General features: G+C 39.3%; 1 protein-coding gene across 1 annotated transcript; it reads left to right on the forward strand.

The window, feature by feature from the left end:
• The first annotated feature begins 986 nt into the window (after positions 1 to 986).
• On the forward strand, positions 987 to 3652 carry pmp22a (peripheral myelin protein 22a). The gene is made up of 5 exons (XM_004559482.4): positions 987 to 1145; positions 1873 to 1966; positions 2141 to 2234; positions 2343 to 2483; positions 2609 to 3652. Exons 2-5 carry the CDS (start codon positions 1889 to 1891, stop codon positions 2764 to 2766), a joined length of 471 nt encoding a protein of 156 aa, XP_004559539.1. The 5' UTR covers positions 987 to 1145; positions 1873 to 1888; the 3' UTR covers positions 2767 to 3652.
• The last annotated feature ends 20901 nt before the right edge of the window (positions 3653 to 24553 follow it).

A 24553-nucleotide genomic window follows, 5' to 3' on the forward strand; every position in this document is an offset into this window, starting at 1 on the left:
TTTTCTTTTTTGCCTCTCCAGCTCTGCCAGGACACACAGTGCTGCCTCACTGGGCATCCCACAGGGAGGCTGTACAGCAGCCCACAGTTCATCCCTTTGCGTGTTTACAAACACAGACCACAGGAATCCACCTGATGGGCCAAGAACAGCAAGGGAGAGGAAAGAGGGCAGGCACGCGCTGTGTTCTCTGACTGCAGCAGGTGATGACTATCACGTTTGGACTGTGATGGTTTCAAAGCAGCAGTGTGCGCTTGTTCTTTTATCGCTGTTTTCACTGCCATTCTTAATTTGGGTTTACAGCTCTGTCACTGTGAGGAAATGGCACGAGACCGCAGTGTAATGAGCGATACAGAACTCTGACGGGCTTTGATCTGCAATCTTAGTAACCCATCGATGGACCTCGAGTCAAGCCGTTCCATCAGTGTAGCATGACCAAAACACTGCACTGTTTTAATTCCCTTTGGCACTGGACAAACCCCCCTGTTTCTTCATAGACTTGGAGAGACAACACATGAGGCTCAGTTCACACAAACACACACACACAGGCATTCTGGGCCCCCAGAGCACCTCGCTGGTTCACGTGCAAACACACACATACACACACGTGTACACGTGTGTTTTATGACGATCAATGAGTTTTGTTTGCAATCAAATGCAACAAAGTCAAGAATCATGACTGTCATTGTACAAATAAGAAAATGAATGAGCACTGTGGATGTAATGAATGACTCATTAGATCATAAACCAACTCTACATAGTTTTATATCAGCAGGTTATGTTAATGTTTTGGAAAGTGTGGAATTCTGTTTGTGTGTCTGTGGAAGTCTTTAGGTTTGCTCAGCAGTGCCACAGGTTATACTACAGTCCTGTAGATTTCACTTTCGTTGATGGGCCTCCACGGGAGGAAAGAGAAAGAGAGAGACAGAGGGGGAAAAGAAAGGAGTAGGCCTCTGGTGACGTGCAGGGCCTGCAGGGCGGTGTTCAGGCGGAGAAAGACACAGACTGGGGTGTGTGAGCTACATCTGGAATAGTATCTAGAGAGAGTCGCGAAGCAGAAGCAAGGTGATACTTTCCCAGCTCTTCTCTTCAGCTCGACCCGTTAAACGGAGAAAAAACTCCAACAACTTTTGATTGGCCTTTTTTTTGTAAGTGGGATTAATATATTTGCTTTTTCCATGCTCTTGTTATAGTCAGTGATCTCATTTTTCCCCCATTGAGTTTTACCCTCATACAGCAGGACTCGACCATGGATTTTACTTTTATGACGCAAAACCCGTTAAACCGTTTGAAGCTGTGACTTTGCCTGAGAGTCTCGCTCGTCTCTCCCAGTTTTAAAGTTAGGTGCTTTGTACTTGACATTACCAAACAGGGAAAGTTGTGGCTCGCGCATGGCGGTACTTTTCTGGAATGTTTTTCATAGAGATGGGTTGAGTTTGTTTTCCAGCAGCCTGCTCCCGATTAGTCGAGAAACCGTCTCCCTTACTCACACAGACAGCTGATTCATGGTCAGGTTTTTAGCCAACGACTTTTTTTATGCAAACCCGTATTGCTTTCATCAGTTAGTTACGTCGTTTGGATATTTAAATAGATCGAAAGTTCAATACTTTGATTCACTTTGACAAAAATAGATTAATTTGTGCAGCTCGACGTTAAACTCGACATTAATTATTAACTTCGGGAAATAGTCAATGGTCCTCCCTTCTTCGCCCTGTGTTTGAATGTAAGGGAATACTTTCACATTGAGGTAAACATTGCGGTCGATGCATAAGTGAGGTAATGCCGCCCTCTGGCGTGGAGATAGGCTAGTGAACACACCTAGAAGAGAGTTGGTGTAATGGCAAATTCACGTGAAATGTCTTCTCTTTTCTGCAGACCTACTTGAAAAAAAATGCTGCTCATCCTGCTTGGAGTGCTTATCTTGCACGTAATCATTCTCATTCTCCTCATCGTGTCGACAGCTGCCAGTGTAAGTTCTGTGAGACCTTTTGTCAACTTTTAAATTGCGAAAAATACAGAATGGAGCATGAGGATGTGATCTGAATAGACAAGGAGTTGTTTCAGTGATTGATTACTTTGTAATATTGCTACTGGACGTACAGCAGTAACAGGTTAAATGGTTCCGTGTTGTTGTGTTTATCAGGCCTGGTCTGTAGCTGACAACAGTGGCAAAGATCTATGGTACAAATGCTCAACAAACAATGGAGGTTACCATTGCCAACCATCCAGCAATGAAGGTTTGTTCATGTTTATAGAAAAACAAACAAAATGCAGCGTGCTTTGTTACTGAAAAGTGATGCACAAGTTAAATTTCATGCTATTCATCTCTTCTGTCTGCCTCCTAGACTGGATCCAAGCAGTGCAAGCTCTCATGATCCTGTCAGTGCTCTTCTGCTTCTTCTCCCTCATTGCGTTTTTATATCAGCTGTTCAGACTAGTTAAGGGCGGACGCTTCTTCTTCACTGCCATCTTCCAGATCTTAGCAAGTGAGTATGACTTCATCACATGCTGACAGTCACACCCTGAGAAGAAATGGGTGGAGTGGTGAGATCATCTACATTCATGCCTATTTCCTTCAGATTCCCCTCAACTCTCTTCTCATCTTTCCTAGGTGTGTTTGTGATGTGCGGGGCAATCATCTACACTGTGATGCGTCCAGATGATGGCACCCATACAAACTTCGGGTATGCGTATGTGCTGGCTTGGGTGGCTTTCCCTATGTGTCTCATCAGTGGCCTAATTTATATTGTCCTGAGGAAGAAAGAATGAAAGAATCAGGGGAGGAGAAATAAGGAAGGGTAGTTAGGAGGCCCTTTACTACAACAGCGCACTGTGCTTACTACCCACAGACCATAGACTGACATCCCAACAAAAGTGCATGTGTCACCAACACAAAATAATTTGTTTTTGTTGCTGTATTTCAGTATCCATTATTTCTCTGAAAACATCACATCAGGTTTTTTTTTTCTTTCAACACCACAGCTGTGTTATCAGTGTGTGTTTGGAAATGCATTGGTGACATATTGATTTTTGATGCATGCTGGCACTTGATTTCAACAAATCCATCATCGGTGATGAGATGAATAACATTGCATTGCTTCAGTACAAAGATGTACATAGTGTCTGTGGTTTTTAGACATATTTATAACATTTTTTCATACATTGTGTACATAATGTTGTCAAGTTAACATTGTCATGCTCAATTATGTGATAGAGTTTGTGTCTTTCACAAGTCATGCAGCTGTGCCAAAGAGATGTCGCTTCAAAAGCCAGAATATCAAGCTTCTTATTTTTTTTAACATTGTTTTTATGTCTTAACTGTCAGATGCTTTGATCCATGTGCCTTACTTAATCTGTTTAATTCTTGAAGGAAGTAAGAAAACCCTCAAAATTGAAAATAAGTGTTAATACTCATGAAGTTTTGTTTCCTGACTTATCATTGTACTTGATATACCAAATAAAAATGTTTTGCATTTTGTAACCTAGTTTTAAAAATGGTGCTTTTTTTCTTTTCTTTTTTTTTATTATTATGCTTGAACTGTATAGCCTACTTTGTGTTGCAAGTGTGTCATGTCCTGTGATTAATTTGCTTTTGTACAAACTCGAGTTTGCCTTTTTTTTTGTCAATATTCTAAATAAACCTTTTGAAAATAAATCTGCTTGTCGCTGAAAGGTTTAATCATGTGCACGCTTCACAGAAGTCCGTAGGATGGGCTATCTGCACTCTTTTAGTAGTATAGGGAATACTAGGAAATGGCACTATTGTGTCTTTACACCATATTTTTGTACCTCTTGGTGGCGCTATGACACACAAAACACGTAAATGCCTGCGAATAAGAGTGCTCACCATAGCCACAAACTACCGTGATAAATACTTTCACTATGTAAGCATGGTGCTACATTATATTTACATGGTGTGTGGCAAGAATGGTGCAGATTAAACGATCATGTAAATCAAAGGTTTTGAAAAGTTAGGAGTCTCTCTCTTGTTCATTCATAGAGTTGGAAGTAAACGCTATGGAGGTAAACTGCTGAGCTGCAGTTTTTCATGTAGCTTTCATTTAATTCCCATTGATTGTCAAGTATGGGTGAAATGAGAACAAGCAATTTTATGAATGCAAATAGCTCCACCTGGCTACATTTCGAGGACGTGCTTATCAAATTCTGGAAACTTGGCACCATATGCAGACATTATTTCAGCAAAACAGCATAAATCAAAGATCCCACTAAAACGCGGTTAAGGAAAGAATGTCTCAACAGCATCTCTGAGGATAAACCAAAATAAAAAAAGGGGGAAAATACAAGAAAAATGTAATAGTGCAAAGTGCCTCAGAAAAAGACATTGATCTGTTTAGAATTTGCTTAGACAGTTTCTCCCCAGCATCATTTCTATTTAATGTGACATATTGAAAGCATACTAGTAGATTTACATATGCTATATCTTTTTTTAAAAATTCAATTTGGCTAAGAATAAGTTTAAGATTCTTTTTACTTATTAACATGATTTGACCATGTCAAATGATCAGTTATGATTTTATTTACTTTTGTTTGTTTGGGCAACACATTGCTTTATGATTAGTATTTTATTGTAGTCCTTATGAGCTGATAAGATAACATTACACTCTGATGATACTGAGGCACATAAAACAATTAAACAGCAATATATTTTTTGCTAATGATAAACAATTGTAATAAAGATTTTATTACTGATCAGTGATTCTGTTGTAGATTATTAAATACATACAGAGTTAATCTCATGAATGGATGTATTTTACCCCCAAGCCCACATTTTTTCCCTAAACCTAACCAAATAGCATTGCTTACTACATTAATTTAACGGTCTGAGTGCCATTTATTGATAAGCCAATTATTAACAAATTATGTGATTGATCATCATTTTTATTGCTTTTTTCGTCTTCTTTCACCTGGTTGCTTCAAGGGGTCGCCACACTAACTGCCTGCCTCTGTCTCACCTTGTCTTTACTATCCACTGCATGTCTCCCCTCACTTTTTTATAAATCTTTTCTGTGGTCTTCCTCTGTTCCTGGTGTCTGACAGCTCCATCTTTAGCATCCTTTGTCCGATATAGCCACCATCTCAGCCTTGCCTCTCTAATTTTGTCTCAACATTTGTTTTTAAATTGTATGCTAACACAAAACTAAAGAGTACCAAAGCTTAATGAATCATTTTACCATAAAAACAAGTCTGAAGGAGCAAAAATAAAGGACCCAACAAACAAAGTGTGTTGCAGTCACCACCTAGTGGAATCATAAGCAGTGGTCAGAACATTTTTCTTTTTCCATGATCATTAATTGTCTGGGTGCTTAACTGCTTTGTGTAAAATAACACAAAAAAGTTGACTGTCTCAAGGGTGGTCAGAATTTTCCCAGGTTTTGTAAGATTGATCAGATTAAAAAAATACCACTACTTCTAAATAAATCTTGACATATTTAATGATTTTTGCTGGTGGAACTCAGTTATTTCATATCAGCGTATGATGCAAAAGTGCACTTAGACATGCATTGTCCATAGTTAGCAATAGAGCTGTGTATGACAGAACCTGTCACAAATGTAACATGGTCAAAAAAAGAGAAAGCTGTCAGCAGACAATGATGCCATGCCACTAGGTGGTGACTGCAACACACTTTTGTTGTCCATTAGGTCATGGGTGTTAAATGTGCAGAGGGTAAAAAGTGTCTCAGTGAACTCATAAATAGCTTCTTCTTCATCATCATCTAATAAGATTCACAGCCATTTCTGCTGTGAGGACACAGTAAGTGTAAATATGTGGAAATTCAAATCTTTTTTTTCTATTCAAAGTTGTAACATATGGAGCTTTTGTGCTTTTGTAGCTTCACTGTGACATACTGTTGAAATTGCAAGTGTTGAGAGAACTCAGGGTGTTAATTGTCTGCTTTGCAAATACAAATACACACATTTGGAACATTTTCAGTACATATATTTTCCAACAAATGGCAGACGATGAATTTGGAGGTGTTGGACTACAAAGAGTTTAATGTCCCTGGTGTAGGATAATCCAGATTTATTTTTACGGCTTTCAGAAAATAACAAAGCTGTAGCTGGAAGTTCGTACATTGTTTTATACATACGGCGTAGGTTATATTACTGGCTTTTCGAATCATGAAGAAGACACTCTGTTTCCTGTTTAAAGCATATGTACTGGGGTAATATGACGCTAATCTTCTCTCGTGCTTGCTCTCAGAAGTTGCCACCGCAGTGTATTGAGACAGGCTCCTGTCTTTGATCTAGAAGAGTCTGTAGATATCTTGCACTTCACATCAGTTTATGGGTGAAAGCTCTAAATTGCATAAAACTACAGTGTGCAGATGGTGTTTATCCAAATTATTGCTGAACTTCCTGACAGCCACTTTCCCCCCGACTAATGTGGTTGATCGTCGCTGTCTATTTGTCTTTTTTTTTTTCCATCAGCATTTACAGGAGAAGTGACACTTTATGTCATGTTACTTCTGACATGAATCACAACATCTCCAGTCTCCAGACGTTTTCAAAGATAACTTCGGTAACCGAGAAAGATAAATGCAAAGCTGCTTTCAAGACATCAATTTGCAGTTATCATGAATTCATTACCCAGCACTATCTCTGCAGACACTTGTATGCACGTGTGCTCCTTCAGTAATAAATGCAGGTCAATTCACAACACACAAAACGTGTCACGTTCAACACGCAATGCATGCGTTTTATACCAAGACTTATTATGCTTACAGAATGTGTAAAAACATCTAGACGGAAGATTGAAAACTTCTTCTCAGGTTTTTGGGTTAAAAGAGCTCTTCCAACTTCATCGGGACACAAAAGAGAGCTCAGTTAATGTTACTCTGGTAAAGGTCCCTGGGCATACAGATAACATATTGAGGATGTCAAGAAAACTCTGGAGGCCTATAATGGCCTCACTGCTCCATTTGAAACGTAGTTAACCTTAAGGGTTATTTATCACTGTTAGGGTCACTGGGGGCACTTAGTATTTACTGCAGGACATGGAGGATAGAGGAGAGGGGATTGAGAGGAAGCAACCCTTATCACTATACACTGGGTAATGTGGTTGAGGTATACATACATCAAAATTGTTTAACTGGTTGATAAAGACCAGGATGCTTCACTCTTCACTCTTTTTAGCGTTAAACTGTTTAACAGCAGCCAAGGACCTTTACATGTTGGCAGCCAAATGTTTTCTTGGTATCCCAGGAACACATCAGAATAATTTCCCTAAGTCTTTAGTTGGGAATTTCTCTGGAAAGGCAGTAATAGTCGTGAAGCAGAACATACAATGGGCCTCAGCCAGCTGATGGGTCCCCGAATGGGACATGTGTGGACTTCAGAAGAAGCTGCAGCCCGCCTTTCTTCTTTCTCTTTAGATTTTCTGCCATTTTATCCAAAGTATTTGTCCCCCGTAACAAACCCTGGAGCCTTCAGATGTAGTTAAACGATAGAGAAAATGGCCAAACCCTGTTTATTCAAAGCTGATTTCATCACGCCTATAAATCTCTGAGAAATCAAAGCCCATCTTAAACCCGCCCCTCAACTCCCCCATTGTCTTGCTAATTCACATTAGAGCGCGGCTGGCTGCCCACTTTGACAGCGGCCCTGACAGTCTGGGCAAAGTTGTAGATGTGGAACCTGAAATTCCCCTTTGGCCCATGACCTCTGACGCTACATCCTGCAACAAGACCCTCAAAATGCACAGCAATCTCCCAGCCATGTCTGTCCTTGGATGCATGAAGATACAATGAATAAAGATGAAAATCAATCAATCAATCAATCAATCAAAGCTTTATTCGTCACATGCAGGTTGCCCTGCAGTGAAATAGGACCCCCCCGACCTTACACATATAGCACAAACATTACATGGGGATAGTAGTTTTCTGATTTCTTTACACTGTGCATCCAGAAAATATTCACAGGGCTTTAACTGTTCCACATTGTGCCATGTGCCATGTTACAGCCATATTCCAAAATAGATTTCCCCCCTCAAAGTTCTATCAAAGTTCTATATACAATCCCTTTAATGAAAAAGTGAAAGAAGTTTGCTTGAAATTCTGTCAAATTTATTAAAAATAAAAAACAAAAATATAATATGTACACAAGTATTCACTGAGTATTGCTCAATATTTTGCTGGCACAACTTGAGCAGCAATTACCGCCTCAAGTTTTTGTTTTGTTTTGTTTTGTTTGCTTTATGAATATAATGCAACAAGCTAGGCATACCTATTTTGGGATGTTTCTTTCATTCTTCTTTACAAAACCTCTCACGCTCCATCAGGTTGGGTGGAGAGTGTCAGTGCAGAGCCCTTGCTCCAGTCTGAGGTCGAGAGTGTTCTGAAACAAGTTATCATCAAGGATGTCTCTGCAGATTGCTGAATTGACTTCAGTTTCACAGTTCCTGCTGCCAAAAATATTCACAATGCATGATGCTGCCCCGACCTTGCTTGACTGTAGGGATGACATTGGCCAGGTATGGTTAGCATTCAGGCCAAAGAGTTCAATCTTTGTTTCATCAGAACAGAGAATTTTGTTTTCTGTGATATTTTCATAGTTTTCATGGACAAGCGGGCTGTCATGTGTCTTTTGCTGAGGACTGGTTTCTGTCTGGCCACTCTACCGTACATGATTGGTGGGGCGTTACAGAAATGATTGGACAGTCTTCTTCTTTCCAAAGAGCAATGCTAGAGCTCTGTCAAAGGGAGTGCTGGGTTCTTGGTTACCTCCCTGGCTGAGGCCCTTCTAACCTGATAGCTCAAGGAAGAGTCCTGATACTTCCAAACGTCTTCCATCTACAGATGATGGAGCCCACTGTGTGCATTCAGGCCTTCAGTACTGCAGAGATTTTCTGCACTCTTCCCTCGACCTGTGCCTCAATACCTCCTATCTCAAATTCCTTGGATTTCATGACTTGGTTTATGCTCTGACCTGCATAGTCAGGTATGGGACCTTTATAGGTGTGACCCTTTCCAAATCATATCCTATTAACTTAATTTACTACAAGTGGACTCCAATGCTCTCCATCCAACCTGATGGAACACCAATTTAAGGTGTGCTATACACTGTACGCTGTAATTGCTGCCAAAGGCACTTCAAGTATTAAACAAAGGCTGTGAATACGTACGTATATTATATTTTTGCTTTTTATTTGTATAAATAAATAAATCTAAAAGACACAATTTTTTTTCACTTGATCTGCATGGTGTATTGTGTGTATAATTTTGTAATAAGCCTGTAACATGACAAAATGTAGAAAAAGTGAAGTGCTGTGAATATTTTCCAGATGCACTGTAAAAAGCTCATTGCCACAAATGCTCATGGCTACAAATACTATGTGGATGCACACGCCCACACAAACACTTACAGTGAAGCATACAAACACATCCGTAAAGTACATTAAACATTAACATATTCTATCTAAACTGAGCTTGAACACAAAATTGCCCATCATTCAAGCTCTTTATAGGTTTGTTTCCAATAGCAGTCAGCTGTGTGGAAGCAAAAGGGTCGGAGGTACTAAATGCAACACTATAACATCATGAATTTAATAAAAAAAATCCATTTTAAGTGCTGTTTTGTATTTAAGCCTCAAAAAATTGTCACAGTGTGCGTTCACCAATCTCAAGTGACATAGAATAGTATTTGATTCAAAACATTGCTTCTGCAACTCGAGACTTAATTAAACCAGCATCTTGTTAATAACTTAGTCCCAGAAGCAAGATTCATAATCATTGAGTAAGAAGAGATGTGATTACATGTGGTGGGGGAAAAAAAATCAATTATCGAATGCTATTTTTATGCACATTGGAATTGTCTCCATAAATAGAATTTGGGGGGGGCGGTGATGTTACATTTGGTTCCTATACGTCAAATTTCCCTTCATATTTCTGCGTGTGTGTCCTTCTCTCACAGATACAACTCATACACTTAATTCAGTTTCAAATGTTATATGGCCAGCTACAAAGACCTTGTAATTCAGTGCTGGTGGCTAACAAGGGTTTCTATACTGGTGTGACAAGACTAGTGAGGCAAACATGTCTTCTTTAATTATACGGCAGCAAGTTGGAGAGTGTTTGCTGCTTTCTGGTGTTTCAGGCCTGAGCAGAGATCCTCCAAATTAAAGAGCGGTGTGACAGTGCCGAGATGCATCGCTGTTGGGAAACATGGTACAGCGGTTAGACGGCTGCTGATCCATTTATGTGCTTCAAATGCGCTTCCCACATTTGAGTCGTAGATGAAAATATGTGGATAATTTGAGAGCGCTTGTGAGTGCTTGCACATGTGAAGATAATTACGCACAAAGTGGCACAAAAATTGATTTGAAACCATGATACAGTTGAGACCAAAGAGATTCAAATCTCTTCATACAGAAACAAATGGGTGATCTTCATCATGAAGACAGAATTTGTCACATTTGATCATTTCACCCATGAAATGTTTGGCTGTGACAGTCAGAGGGTGGTTATACACAAAGAAACAAAACCCATAATTGATGCCTACATGTATTTCACTGCTGGTGACCTGTTGTACACCAGTCATTCATTATCAAGCCTTACTGAAGCAAACAATGAATTACACATAACAGTCTTCCGTAGTATTGCCACTTAGGTTATAGTTATTTTCACAACTGACCTTGCACCTTTTGAAAATACCCAAAAGCCACTAATAGACAGACAGACACAGATAGTAAGCATACATAGGTAGATCCAGTTACAACCATTAATCGGTCAGTGGACTAAATAAGCCCATAGATGTGATATCTGCTGGCAGATCAAATGAAGGATGGCGGTCATGGCCTGATCTGGTGGGTCAAACTGAAGTAGCTGTGTTATTTCAACCTCAGTGACCCTGGCCAGTGGCTTAAGCCTTCCCAGCGGATTTGAGAGTGGATGAGGAGTTGAGACCAGAGCAGCTAGAGGTGTTTGGAGTGGGCGTCTTTGTTTGTCTCCCCAATCTGAACGCTTTTCTCTATAGTGACTGATCACCTGAGCCTCGATGTCTGCTGAGGTCTCGAGCAAGGAAAGCTTGAATTACACCTTTAGCAAACACTTCACCTCTCAGAGTTCATAGAAGGGTGGATAGCACGGTCGCTTACACCAGATAAAAGCGCCACATACTCAGACCTATTCACTCAGGTGAGTTCAGAGGTTGCTGGTTCCGAAATGATGATGCTCATACAGATAGTAGTAAAATCCCAGTCATAGTCGGCATGCTCTGAATAGAAGTAAGATAATCTCCCTCTTGTTCTTCAACTTCAAGTTACGTTATGTTTGTGTGAATTCACCTACATTTGTTACAACTGTATTTTTACAAGCTTAGGTCAAGTCTGTTGTTGCTATGCTACAGCTGCAAGTATGTTAATGATCAGGCCTATAAGCTACCAGCTTTGTACACTCTGTTTCAATAGCCTCTGTCTGATGACTGATTATGATTGGCTGATTGACTGGTTTAACATTTTTAACATCCACAGTCGTAGAAGGAATTTATCCTTATTTATAAATCCAAGACAAGGATGTATGAGTAAGAAAGCCCAATTAGGGTTGTAAAGAGTGTTGATATGATGGAGACCAGACGATGTAAGCAGCAGAGAGACCAGAAAACCTTTTTAAAGATGTCTGTAAACACGAAGGAACCCCAGTCGTAAGAGATTAGTCTAAATATTGTCATCCCACAGTTAACCCTGCCAGTGAGAATCTTCACATACCTAAACAGTGAGAGAGAGAACCCGAACTGAACCTCTGGTTCAGATGGGGTTAATAGGTTCCCCTAAATGTCTGTGTAGTGCAAATATTGACAGTGACTCCATGTTCTCATGTAATGACCTGCTTCGTGGAAGATCTCTCCTCTTTTCTTGTTGCTTGCAGCCGCAGAGCACAAACAGCTGTTCTGTGATTGCTTACTTGGACAATGAGAAAATCCAGGTCTCAGTGTACAAAGAGCCATATCACTAATGATTACCCAGGCTGCCCACAGCTGAAACATAAGCCTAAGCAGTATTCCAGACTCATGCCAGTAGTTCACTCCCAATAGCAAAAGTAAAGATATAATCATTTATCATGCATCATTTGATATGTGTAGTAATATGCCCTCCTATTAAATCCCTTTGAAAGGTAATGAAATTACATCCAGGGAGGGATATTATAAATAATTTCAATAATGCAATCTCAGTTTGACCACAGCCTAATTGGGTAGCAGGTATAAACATGTGAGCAAATGAACAATAAATATAAGATGTGAAATGCTGTTATGTCTCTCAATCAGGCTCACATTTCAGGTAGCAATTAAACCTGTTTATATTTAAGCTTCACTTGTAAATAATTTGGTAAGGGAGTGATGTATTGGCTCACTATCCCTTTCAGATTCCACCACAGGCAGGTAGAGAGAAGTTTATATGTAATATAGCTATATAGATACACACAGCTATTCAATGGTGCATTCACATTAATCCAGAGGAGATGAACCCAAGACACCAGCATCAAACAATCAGGCCTCTCAGTGTTTATTCAGTCTGTTCAGTCAAGTATACTGCAGTGTAGCTAACTGAAAGGCAGGTCTTCCAAAGAAAGGTGGTTCTTTGTTGTTAGCAGCTCATACTGAGCTGTAACAGTATTTGTATATCTGTTGCTTTGTTAATTTTGACAATTTTGAATCCAAAGTCCATCCCAACATGCTGACTACAAGTGACCTGGAGACTGGACCTTGAATACACAGGAGGATAAATATATACAGTGTCTCATGTAATGTTATCTGACGATAATGTAAATCAATTCTATTGAATAAACTGATGTTTTGGTCTTACATGTTAGAGGCCAGTCTTATGCAGACTGCTAGTCTATGATATTTTCCCTCTTTATCTCGGATAAATGTTGTATGTTTGAAAATTGAGAATGAATATGTTATTAAAATAATCAAAAGTTATTTAGGCTTATAATCCACCCTGGTTCAAGGCTTCCAATAAATGAATAAAAAATGTTCTTTGCCCTGGAGAAGTGTCTTTCTGTTGTCTTTCTTGTATGAAAGCACCAGTTATATATGATAAGCCTGGTTGAGTGAAATGTCTATGAAAGTGCCCCTGATTTAATTCCTCATTTATGGTGTCAGGCAAACAAAAGTGCCCCAGGCACACACAAGGCTGTGAACCCTTTAAATGTGTTTTGGAAAAGTCTGAACTGATGAGTGAGTTGTGCTTAAGCAAGGAAAAAATTTCCAGCAACACGTTGCTTTCACAAACACAGGGGCACACTTTGCACAGCTGTGATTCACCACTGGCTTAAAGTTAAATCTGCATCGTTGTTTATAAATCCATCAAAGAAAAGGCATAAAAAATTAAATTCTATAAATGAAATCCATAAAGTCAAAAACATGCTAAGCTTGAATGTTCATTCCCTGGATCTCTCACAAAGCCTCGAGTGGTAAAGGCAAACAATGGTGATCATTAGCTGTATCATAAAGAGCATCAGCTAATGATCCCGGTAACCTTTCAGCCTGAATACAGAGGTCCTCTGCTTAGCGGGGGAAGTCAAGCGTGAAAATTTGAGGTGCCTCCATCAAACCAGATTTCCAAAGCTGTGTGGAGAGATGTGTGATTTGTTTTGATGCTGTTACTAAGTATTCATTTAGGAAGCACAAATACAATATGTGTATACTTTCAGTGTGTGCATGGCATTACACAATATCGTAGAAACCTGCGTTATTTCTTCAATAGCAGTGCTATTGAAGCACTATTCAGGTATTGTTTTGGATTTTCTGATGGCTGGACCACAGACAAACCTCTAGCTTTTGAAATTCTTCCCTCTCAGCCTTTACTACACTACGCATCTTGAGCTCTCTGTGGTTGTATGGAAAACTGTCCAGTGGTAAACTTGGTAATTGTTTCTTTCTGAGCTAGTAGCAGAAAATAATTGCTGTCAGAGCCTTGACCTTTTTCGCTAGCTGCATTTGAAGGAAGAATAGTCTGCATACCTTCTATTGATTTATCCAAGAAAAATGCTACCTTTCTGTGCTCTTTGTGCAGTGCAGATGCAGTATGACTCAGCGCCACGTTATATGGCATTAATGTCTTCAATTAACCATCAGTATACAACACCTCCATGCATTTATCCATGCTCTAAATAAAAAAGATTATATAGAAAAGCTCAAAGGGAAAAGAAAAACAAATATGCTAAACTTGCTGTCAGAAAAGGCTCTATTCTAGTAGATATCATATTGTCTTCGACAGAAGTAACAAGTGTTTTTTACAGCTAAATTGACACCTCAAGTGTGTTTATGCACTCTAACAAGACTTTTCCGTCTGGGCCTGTCAGCGTGTCAAGAAGCCTTTCGACAGTGCTGAAGTTCACACCATGTTCATTTTGTCAAGTTTATCCCCCACCCTCGACATATGACCAGCAGCAGAGCAAACGTCAACACTAAACCTCTGGATCATAAAACGCAGGATTCATGAGGAGAAGTTCTGGGTTAGCCAGGGGTAAGATGAGGATTTGTTCAATGCAAAGCTGGAGGTGGAGCACAGCACTGCCTTGACATGGAACCCAAAGCTGTACATCATCACAGTGAGCTATTACAAGCACTAGGAGCTTGGCGCATATCAAAGTTCTGATTTTGTTCAAAAGGTGCACGTTGCCATTATTCATGTCACTGTAGCGTGACATGAATAATCGCCACAGTAATGCTACCATTATGTATAAACGTATAAACACTGAACAATTGAGTTTTTTTTTTTAAAAAAAGGACAAAAAGTAGAACAACATGTTGATGTTATTGATTAGCAGTCATTTCTCTTTCAATATCGATCAGAAAGGTCTCTTAATCCTCAGTGTGTGATACAGTCCTGTGCAAGGAAGGGACTGTATGTCACATGCTCATACCTCTGATCCTATTTCCCACAGGACAGAGGCGTCATATATCTAATCTGGCTGTAAAACGTCACCTCAACTGAGAAAGGAGTTTTGAGCCCTTTGCACTAGTTTGCCTTTTCAATTTTATCTGTATTTGTTTGTACGGTTCCACCGTGACATGCTGAGATGACTATAAATTAAACGACTCATACAACTGCTTATAAATGTTCGTCATAACTTTCTAATTAAAAACAAGCGTGGAGCTGTACAATAACTTGTGAAGTGAACAGAAATACTCCCAAGTCAGCTGCTTCGCTCACGTCTAGTGCTTGCGGCTATTTCCTAGCCAGGCAATCAGATCATAGCAGCCTCATCTTAAGCTTGCGAGAGTTCACAGGTCCCATTCAGACACTGTTAAACTTGAGTCGTGAGTGGAGCTGACTAACCCTGACAACTGTGGCTCACCAAATTCTGTTTGATCAGGGATCAGCCTGCTGAAAACACTGCAAGGCATGATGTCGCAGCATGTCTCTTGTGGGTGATGTGAAATAAGTGTTGACAATTTAAAACATGGTAAATTAGCAAATCGGAAATGTTCTCATCAAGTTTGCACGCCTGGAAGGTGCCAGTTGAGTCCCTTTAGTTCATCCCAATGGTAAGGAATGAGTTCATCAGCCAAAATGATGTGCACATATCTAAAGTTTTTTATTGTCTTGCAAAGAGTTTGACTTACTTTTATGAGGAACATTTCTCTGTGGCCACCTTAAATCTGTTTTTAGCATTTATAAAGCTTAAAACTGTCCTTATCCATTCTGGAAACAAGTAGCATTTAATGTGGAAACTCCAGTGCGTGTACCCGGGGAAGGACCTCACAATGAAGTAGGAGTGATTTCGTGTCAGGCTTTTAAATATCTGGAATGAATCGTGTCTTATAGTTAAGGTTTTAGGATTGAGATTAAGTAGAGGGTAGAGTAGAGAGAATTTTAGTGTTGGAAAGTTAGTAAGAAACATGACATTCAATGTTTTTTAGAGCTATTATATCAAAGTATTATAAAGAATTCACAAATAAAATAATTGTAGATAAAAATGTGTCATTAGAAAACAAAGTGCTTTTCATTCTTTTCATTCTTTCTGTCCAAAGAAGCTTCTTTAAAAAAAAAAAAAAAAAAAAGATGAATTGCTTCACACCAGGCTCTTATAATGTAGGTCAGATATCAGGCTTTATTTTAGTTTGTTCGTTATTTGTATGAGGATAAAAGACATGGAGCAGGAGAGAGGAGAAGAGGAGATAGGGTGAAAAGAGAGAAAGCTCTTTGAAAGGAGTAAAGTACTGAACGGTCTGAGCCGTAGGCATGCTGTTTCTGGGTGGAAGCGGAGTTCCTGATGAGCTAAAAGCAATTTTTCAAAGTTTGTAGGGCATGAAGCCATCTTTAAAGCTGACAGGTCTTTGATCCTGTGGTTTGCCATGATTCGTTTCTGATTAATGTGGAATTTGGTCCTTCATTCATGCGGATACGTCCCACGCACACACAAACACACAGATGCGCACACGCATACATGTGCACTGATCCTGAATTCGTATTCTGCCTCTACACAGTCACACAGCGCTGACAGACCAAATGTGAGAGACGTCAACATGCAGCCGATTCCAAAAGAAAAAAAAATGCATCCCAGTGCAGTAGGGAACACGACTTGTTTTCCTCTAGTTTCATGTGTTTGAAGACCAAGTAAAGAAAAATTACCCCCGAAGGCAAAATTTTAGAGATTAAAAATAAATAAAATAAAGAAATAGGGAAAGAATTTGTTAAATAAGTGATTTGTGACTATCATACTCCTGGGAAGTGTTTTCCATAAGAATTTACTGCAGTGTACAAAATACCTTGCAGTTCAAACCAGGCCACAGTAAACAGAGGAAGTTCCAGGTGAAATGGGGAAACATTATCTTTAATTTTATTTGCTTTTAGAAATAAAATCCATGCCTGCAGGGCAAAGAAAATAAAACTGTCAACACTTTTGTGAGCTCCCTCTGTATCTTTAACTGCAGCAGACAGCTGAACTTCATACCCTCTTTGTCTCAGTTTGAAGGAAGTCGACAAATGTTGTAAGACAGCACTTCTAATCCTGACCTGAAAGTGGCATCCGTCCATTATCCAACTGTTGGTGCTAGCCAGGCTGATGATGGCAAAAACAGAAAACGATACACTCTAAACATCGTAAAGTCAATTTATAGCTATAGCACAATTCATATACAGGTTTGAAAGGCACTAAAGCACCCACACAGAAACACACACACACACATAAACATATAGTTTAAAAATATCATGACCTTATCCTGACTACTACACTATCATACTGAGGCAAATTCTGCACTGGCAGCTAGCAAAGCGCTCAGTAGAGTTATAATATGCTTTATTATACTCGACCCATCCAGCTGAAGATGAATTGGACCCTAAATATAATCTTCAAGGGGAGCAAAAAGTGCATTACAGTAATCTAATTGTGAGGTGAATACATGGATCACTTTTTGTGAGTCAGGAAACTCTTATGTTTAGAGTCTTTTTTTTTTTAAAGATTACTGAGCCCTGCCATAATAGCAGTGGTGGAGTGCTGTGAGTACAGTTGGACATCAATAAAAACACTCAGGTTTCTGCCTTTGTACTTTTTCGGCATGAGTTTTTTTATTTATTTATTTATTTCTTGGAGTTGGAGAAAGTTTTGAAATATTGAGTGCTTGAGATCATCAGTGCATCTTTCAAGCTTTTCAGGTTGTCTAAGCAAAGTAACACATGCAGCTGTATGTCAGATTGATAGTGGGATTTATTGTGTTTCAGTATGATGGTTCCAAGAAAGCGAAAAGACTGAATAACAGTGGACAAAGGGATGACTCCCATGAAACACCTCAGAAAATGTGGAATTCTTCAGACTTGAAGTTGTTGAGAGATGCAGTTGAAGTCCATCCATCTATCCAGCCTGTTTCAGCTGTCATGGAGTAACAGGCATAGTATAGCCTGGATAAACTTGTTTTTTCCAATTAACCTAATCCATGCGCACATATGTCTTTGGACTTTCGGAGAAAGCTGGAGTGTCTGTAGAGAACCCACACAAGCATAGGGAAAACATGCAAAATCAAAATGTCTCAGCTGACCACTGGATTTGAATCCAGGACTTTCTTGCGCCACGGTAACAGCACTAATCAGTGCACCACATCTACCTTAGTGCTACACTACTGTGATACCTGCAGTTAAAGGTCGTCCTTTTAAACCCTTTGGAAACATGATCAGTATAACACCTGGAACGTCACATATGCACTGTCACTGACTGAGTGGAAGCTTTCTAAATATATTAAGAACGAGCGAGGAAATTGTCTAAATAATAAAATGCAGCACCAGTTTAGCATCTGTTTAGTGTAATCATTGTTCAAAAGTTGTGAGTCCTTTAACAAGAGCCATTTCAGTGCTTTTTCAGTGTTTCCAGCAGTGACTGAAATAATAATAGGAAGGTGAGCTTCCTCAATCCTGGGTCTGGTGTTACTGATAAGTCAACATGAGCAGATTGTTTGAAATAAAACTGAGAAAAAAAAGTCTAGAAATGTAAATATGGTCTGTGATCTGAAAGGAGAATTATACCACGTTCAGATTTTCCATCTTCAAATCAATCCAGGCAAGCGCTGAATGTACTCAAAGGAAAGATGTTTGCCTATGATGGTGAAGGAAATTAGGTCCTGGCTAGATACGTCAAGGTGTTTTCCTTAAATTTTTCAGCTCCATTCGCCATCATGTAGAGTGAGGGCAATCATGCTGAGGAAAACCTTCTTCTCTTCCCTCTTTTCTTTATGTTTCCGGAGTCTGGCTGTATCACACCACATCGAAAAGCCTCAGCAATTATTCGGTTATTCATCTAAACCTTACTCTCCTCTGTGTTTCTCTTTGATGACTTTCATTAAATCACTATGTGAGACAACGGGCTGAACCCCAAAGGCCAGTTGTTCCATTCTGTGGGTGTGCACCAGCTGGTCCAAGTTATGTTGGGAAACTATTATAGAAGCTCTTCAAATCTGCTTTCTTTTTCCTCCAATGCAGCACAGAGAAGAAATTCTGCTACAGTTTTACAGCCATTGGACTACAACACATCTCTCTTTCAGCCAATGCCTTACAAATGGGGCAAAAGACCTGTCACAGTGTGGATTTAAATGTGTTAATTTCAGCTTTTAGTTGCAGGACAAATCTTTATCTAGGTCATCCATCTTACGTAAAGGATAGAGACGATCTATTTTTCCTGTGTTGTGTTCCTTCACGTGTCACTTCCTATTTAGATTTCGGGTTAGTGAGTGTCTTTGGAGCACATTTACACCAGGCTGCTGTGCAAGTCTTAGAAGGTGAGCCTGCAGACCCATCAAGATTTGTTTAAGTCAAATACCCCCAGCCTGGTATTTCTTTTATTCAGAGATATTACAATCCCATAAGTGATTCATAAACATCTTAGTGCTCAGTATGAATGTTGCAGCTGACAATCAGATGTGTGCGTGGGTTCACACATGTATGGATCGCAAGTGGTCAGTATCCATTATAGACAGAGTATATTTCAGTGTCTGAAGCACTGACTGTTAATATAAGAAGACTACGAATCAGAAGTGCCCAATTTTGGATGAAAGGGTGGCAAACCACCCAAGCGAGGATGCAGCTATAACCTGCATACATGGATTGCCTGACTAATTATAACATATAAATAAATAAAAAATATGTTATTTACTCAAATTAAAATGCACGTTTCTTGGATAGTTTGTGGCACACAGCAAGCTATATTAATTGTCAGAAATGAGTGTATTAATTAATTCTATATAGTCAACACTACACACACAATTAACAGATTTAGGTTCAGTGACTCAGATTGGTGCAGATCAAGTTTAGCAGGCAACTGGGGAAACCTACCCGTCATTAAAAGCAGCCGGGTAAGATGAAGAGGTGATTTCTTTAAAGAAAGAAAAAGAAAAAAAGCTTCACCACTACCATTTTGTTATAAATGCAAATATTAGACGTAGAGACCGAATTTCTTTTTTCATATCAAGCTGTTGGTCTGCTTATTTCACATGAGCGTTGTGGAGTCTTCCTAGCTTTGTTTTTTATTCACTGAATTTGCCGCTTGATCTGAATATGCGACTTTATTTGTACCCTGTTTCTGCTTGACATGCATTTCTATTTAACCTGGAGTTTGGTATTGTGAAATAATTCATTTGAAAGGACGTGGAAAAAAAAAGTTGAATAAACAAAACAAAGGGCCGCTAATGCTGCTGGTTTATGAGAAGAACTAAAGTGTGCTGCATGGTTAAAGTGGGCATATTAAAAGCATCATAAAACAACAATCAGGATTTAAAACAAACAAACAGAGTAGTCGGATATGTTTGAGAAATATTACATTTAATGGAAACCTTCAACAGAAGGCCAAAAAACATTTCCTAACCTCAAGTACAGAGAGTTTTATGTGAGCTTGCAGGCGACCACCCACTCAATGCTTCTCTCTGTTCGGCTCTTTCTCTCCTGACTTAGCCACCGCTTCAACCTTCTATAGCACACGGAAGAAAGAAAAAAAAATCTAGGTGATGATGATGTGGGTGGGTGAATGGCTCATCTTCGTGACTGCTTAAATACTGACACGCAAGACTGTCTAGCTAATGTCACGTAAAATTTACAGTACAGAGATATTAACCCTGCAACATGAAATTATTAAGTTCACGCCATTAAACACTTTGCATTCCTTTTCAGTAAAGCCTTTCCACCAGCCAGTGACCCATAGCTCAGAGGACTAGGACACGCTCTGTATTAGGAGAGACAAGGCAGACTAATTTAATTATTTCTGCTGTGATACAATTGTTATGATTGTAATGACAATTATGTTCAGAAAAATGCCTGTTTTCTGTGAGTTGGTGCTTTCCATTCCCACATTAGTCTTTGCTGTCTGTTTAAGGTTTCCTGGGACTTGCTGAAATTATTTCAATATTATATATGTGACAAAAGTTCATTTGTAGGTCAGACATTTAGCTTCATCCGTCTACCATTGTAGACTATTTCACAGGCTACATCTCAAGTGGGAGGGGCAGTAAAACCAAGGCTGAATACAAAATCTTTAAAGGTGCAAACCCTGACATCAGGAATAATTTGGTCCTAAAAATAAATAACAGGGTTGTTTTTTTTTTTTAGACCATCTACACCACACTAGGAATAGTTTGGTGTTGGAAAACTGGAGTTATGAATGACTCCTCTGCAATTTACATATTTTTTCTCAGTCATGCAGTTGGCTACATTGGACCTGTGTTGAGTAATAAGTAAGGAGAGTATTTGGTATCAATGTGGCAAATACATGATGCACAGGTCTTGCATCTCCATGAAGGCAATAAGCGACGCACAATCCAAGGCGAGCAGCTGTCTCAGGGGACAGATTCAGCATTAAGGTGTTTGACACCTAGAATGTGCTAATTGCTGCAAAGATGCTGATGTTGTGTAATTCTCCTACGCTTACAATCACAACCATATGAAAAGAAAGAATGGGATCCAGAGGGTACGGGGAAGTTTGGTAGATCTGTTTACAAACAAGTTTGATAGCCACATTTGGCTAATTAATGATTACCATTTGATTGGTAGCAGAAATCTGTGCTCCTCTCATGTTATAGTTTGCATTTTTGCTTGAAGTTGAAGCACCAATGTCTCAAAAGGGCAAATGTGGCAACAGGAAAAAGAAATGAGAGCTTGTCATCTTATTGACAATGACCGACAGCGCTCCCCTGATACCATGGCAACATAAGCAGTTCTGCTCAATAGAACCCATGACGAATCAGGACCTTGATGTTCACTGCTTACCAAGTGAGGACAACAGGGGGAGGGAGATCAAGGGCAGAACTCATTCAGATCAGGAATAGGTCACCAGCTTTATAGAGGCAATGAAATATGATCGCCGGAGTGGATTTCCTCCTCACTGGGAATCAATTAAATGCTCAGTATCATGAATTATGAACATCTAAAAAAGTACATCAAGAAAAGTTATTATACACATGGCGTGGGTGTTGTATATTATTTCTGTAAATACAGAAAATGACCATTTAGTTTGTATTGCCTCATAATGACTATGTTGAGTTTGTGATGTGTTACCCTCTGTTCAAACTGTTGATACTTCTCTCTCACGTTCTTGGATCCACCAGAGGTATAAATGATCAAAAAATATGATCCAACGACTAAAGTATTGTTTTCATTTAATTAGGCATTCAATGTGATCAGAATATGAGAAATAAAAAAATAATCGAGATTTCAGATTCGCAGTGCTTAGCCTGCTTCAGGGACTTACCAAGAAGAAACACATGGCCTGCTGAAAATAAGCACCAAAAACACTTATTGACTGATTGCAATTGTGTAGCTGGAAGATTACCAGAGTGCGTTGGAGAGACCGTCTTGGGAAATTCCCTGTTCTATTCCCGAATTACTTTAATTTCTGTTTAATCCCAGGAGCAGGAGTTTAACAAACCAGTTAATTGCAAAATCAGATTAAATCCCTAAAAGCCTTAAAATTATCTCTGTGTGAAGTGCTTCTCAGATGCTCAAGGCAGACATATTATTGTCCCTAGGCAATTTTTATTGTGGCTTCTCTGGTAGAAGCCAACAAGTCTTTAAATCATGAATTCCCACTGCTTATCCTTGTCCAGGACGATACTGAAATATGTTTTGCAATATAACTTTATTGAATATAGTGCCTCATGGACTTGTCTCTGCTGCTGCCAGAAGGAACATTTCTATATTTAAGAGCTCTGTTTTAAAAATTATTCCTATCCATTACACACTTATGTACAGATAAATACATCCAGCCAATTCTCAGACAATGCCTCTCACTCCAGATTAGCAATAAGATAAATATCCTCCTGCTCTTTCTTCAAATTTCAGACAGACAACAGACCATGCAACAGACAGTCCAGTTTGTAATCCCACTGAGGGTCCTATAAATCCCTCTGGGTCCAAATCTTGGATTATGAAGGTGACATTGGTGCATGGAGAGTAGAGCTATACACACCTCATTACAGAGAAAGCAGGATAAGACTGAAAAAACATAGACATGTCTGAGCTGGGCGAGGTCACAGGTGGTGAAGTCTGAACAAGCGAGGGGGGAAAAAGCTCTTTCTTTAAAGACGTGGGGTTGAATTAGATTAGCCAAGCATGCTAAGGGTTGTTCTAGTACATTGCTGTACATTGTATAGTACATTGCCTTTCAGAAAATTTAGGGTACAATTCCAATATCAAAATGGTATTCCAGTCAGGACTGGTTTTGCTGAGATACACTCTCAGAAAAAAGGGTACGGTAAAAGTCCAGAGCCATCCGTGAAGACACAAATGTACCCCCAGGTTTAAATGCTGAACATAAAGGTAACTATGTGTAGATTTTTGAGACTTTTACAAGGTAAACACATTCCCATGCACTAAAAACTGTATCTGCATTATTTCCGTTATATTTAATTAATATAATGATATAATTAATAAACGGTATTGGGAGGATAAAAAAAAAGAGAAATGAGGTTCAATATAGATTTTTAATCTTAGATTTTAAGGTTTTACTCTGTACTGCACCATGGTCAGCACAACAAAGAGGTCCTGGGTTTAAACCTACTTTTGTTTTCACAGGTGCAGATGTCATCGAGAAAAAGGTTTTGCGAATTTTAAATAAATTCATAGTTTCCCTGTACCTAATTATAACGTTCTGTTACATTAAGACATAATCTGTTGTGACACTCTGTTGTACCTCCAAAGGTTTAATGAGGTATTTTATTTTCTGAGAGTGTAGAGTGATAAAGTCATTACAGTGGCATACAACTGGGATTTGGTAGGTCTGGCCTAATGGAGAGTCCAAAGTGGTACCAGGCAGGCGGGCGACTGCAACAAATAGTGCTGGGAGACCACAGAATGAGCATTAACGCTAGAAGTGCCTGCACTGGTTAGAGGGCACTTCTCCCTTCATACCTTTCCTCGAGGGAATCTCTGGTTACAACAAGTGGATTTCACTGACGGTGACGCAACTCCCTGTATTCAGAACATCAGAGTATCTGTTATTGTCCTCTGAGAAGTCTTTTACAATAACGCCACAAAATCTGATCAACGTTAAGCTCATAAGAAAATATCTATTTATAATGATTAGGATGATGATAAAACCTTGGGTATCTTTTAAATAAAACCTAATGGGCTTGCACATTGTGAATTTAGTAATAGCACTGGACACACCCTGCAGCTTGAGCTTTTCACGAGTACCGATAATGACACAAACGACTGACAGCGTTTAAGGGAAAGAGTAAAATATTTTCGGAACAACTGAAAAAATTGTTTTCAGTTGTTCAGTTGTTTGCAGAAGAATTACGTGCAAACAAAAATTTTATGGGGATTAGATGAGAATATTTTCAAGTGCTACAGTTTGAAACAAGCACCTGAAGTACAGCTATGCTAGTGCATGAGGGCTAATTAAAGTCAAATCAATTGCTAAGCTAAAAATGTGATTAAAACGAAGCCCGAGGACTCTTTGCACATCTGTTTCAGCTACTGATGAAGCTAAATATAAGTCAAAGATCGAGAACACTGTCAACATGAACAGCACTGAAAAAGTGTTAGTGAGCTGATTACAGCCACAGCTGTAAGGTTAAAGGACAGGGTTTTAAGTTGTTTGATGTAACTGTTTACTGT

Source organism: Maylandia zebra, linkage group LG4 (assembly GCF_041146795.1).
Source record: "Maylandia zebra isolate NMK-2024a linkage group LG4, Mzebra_GT3a, whole genome shotgun sequence".
Classification (NCBI taxonomy): Eukaryota; Metazoa; Chordata; class Actinopteri; order Cichliformes; family Cichlidae; genus Maylandia; species Maylandia zebra.

Coding starts and splice junctions, on each gene's coding strand:
- pmp22a (XM_004559482.4), top strand. CDS start 1,889: ATGCTGCTCATCCTGCTTGGAGTGCTTATCTTGCACGTAATCATTCTC. Junction 2,235..2,342: donor CCAACCATCCAGCAATGAAG/GTTTGTTCATGT, acceptor TCTGCCTCCTAG/ACTGGATCCAAGCAGTGCAA. Junction 2,484..2,608: donor CATCTTCCAGATCTTAGCAA/GTGAGTATGACT, acceptor CATCTTTCCTAG/GTGTGTTTGTGATGTGCGGG.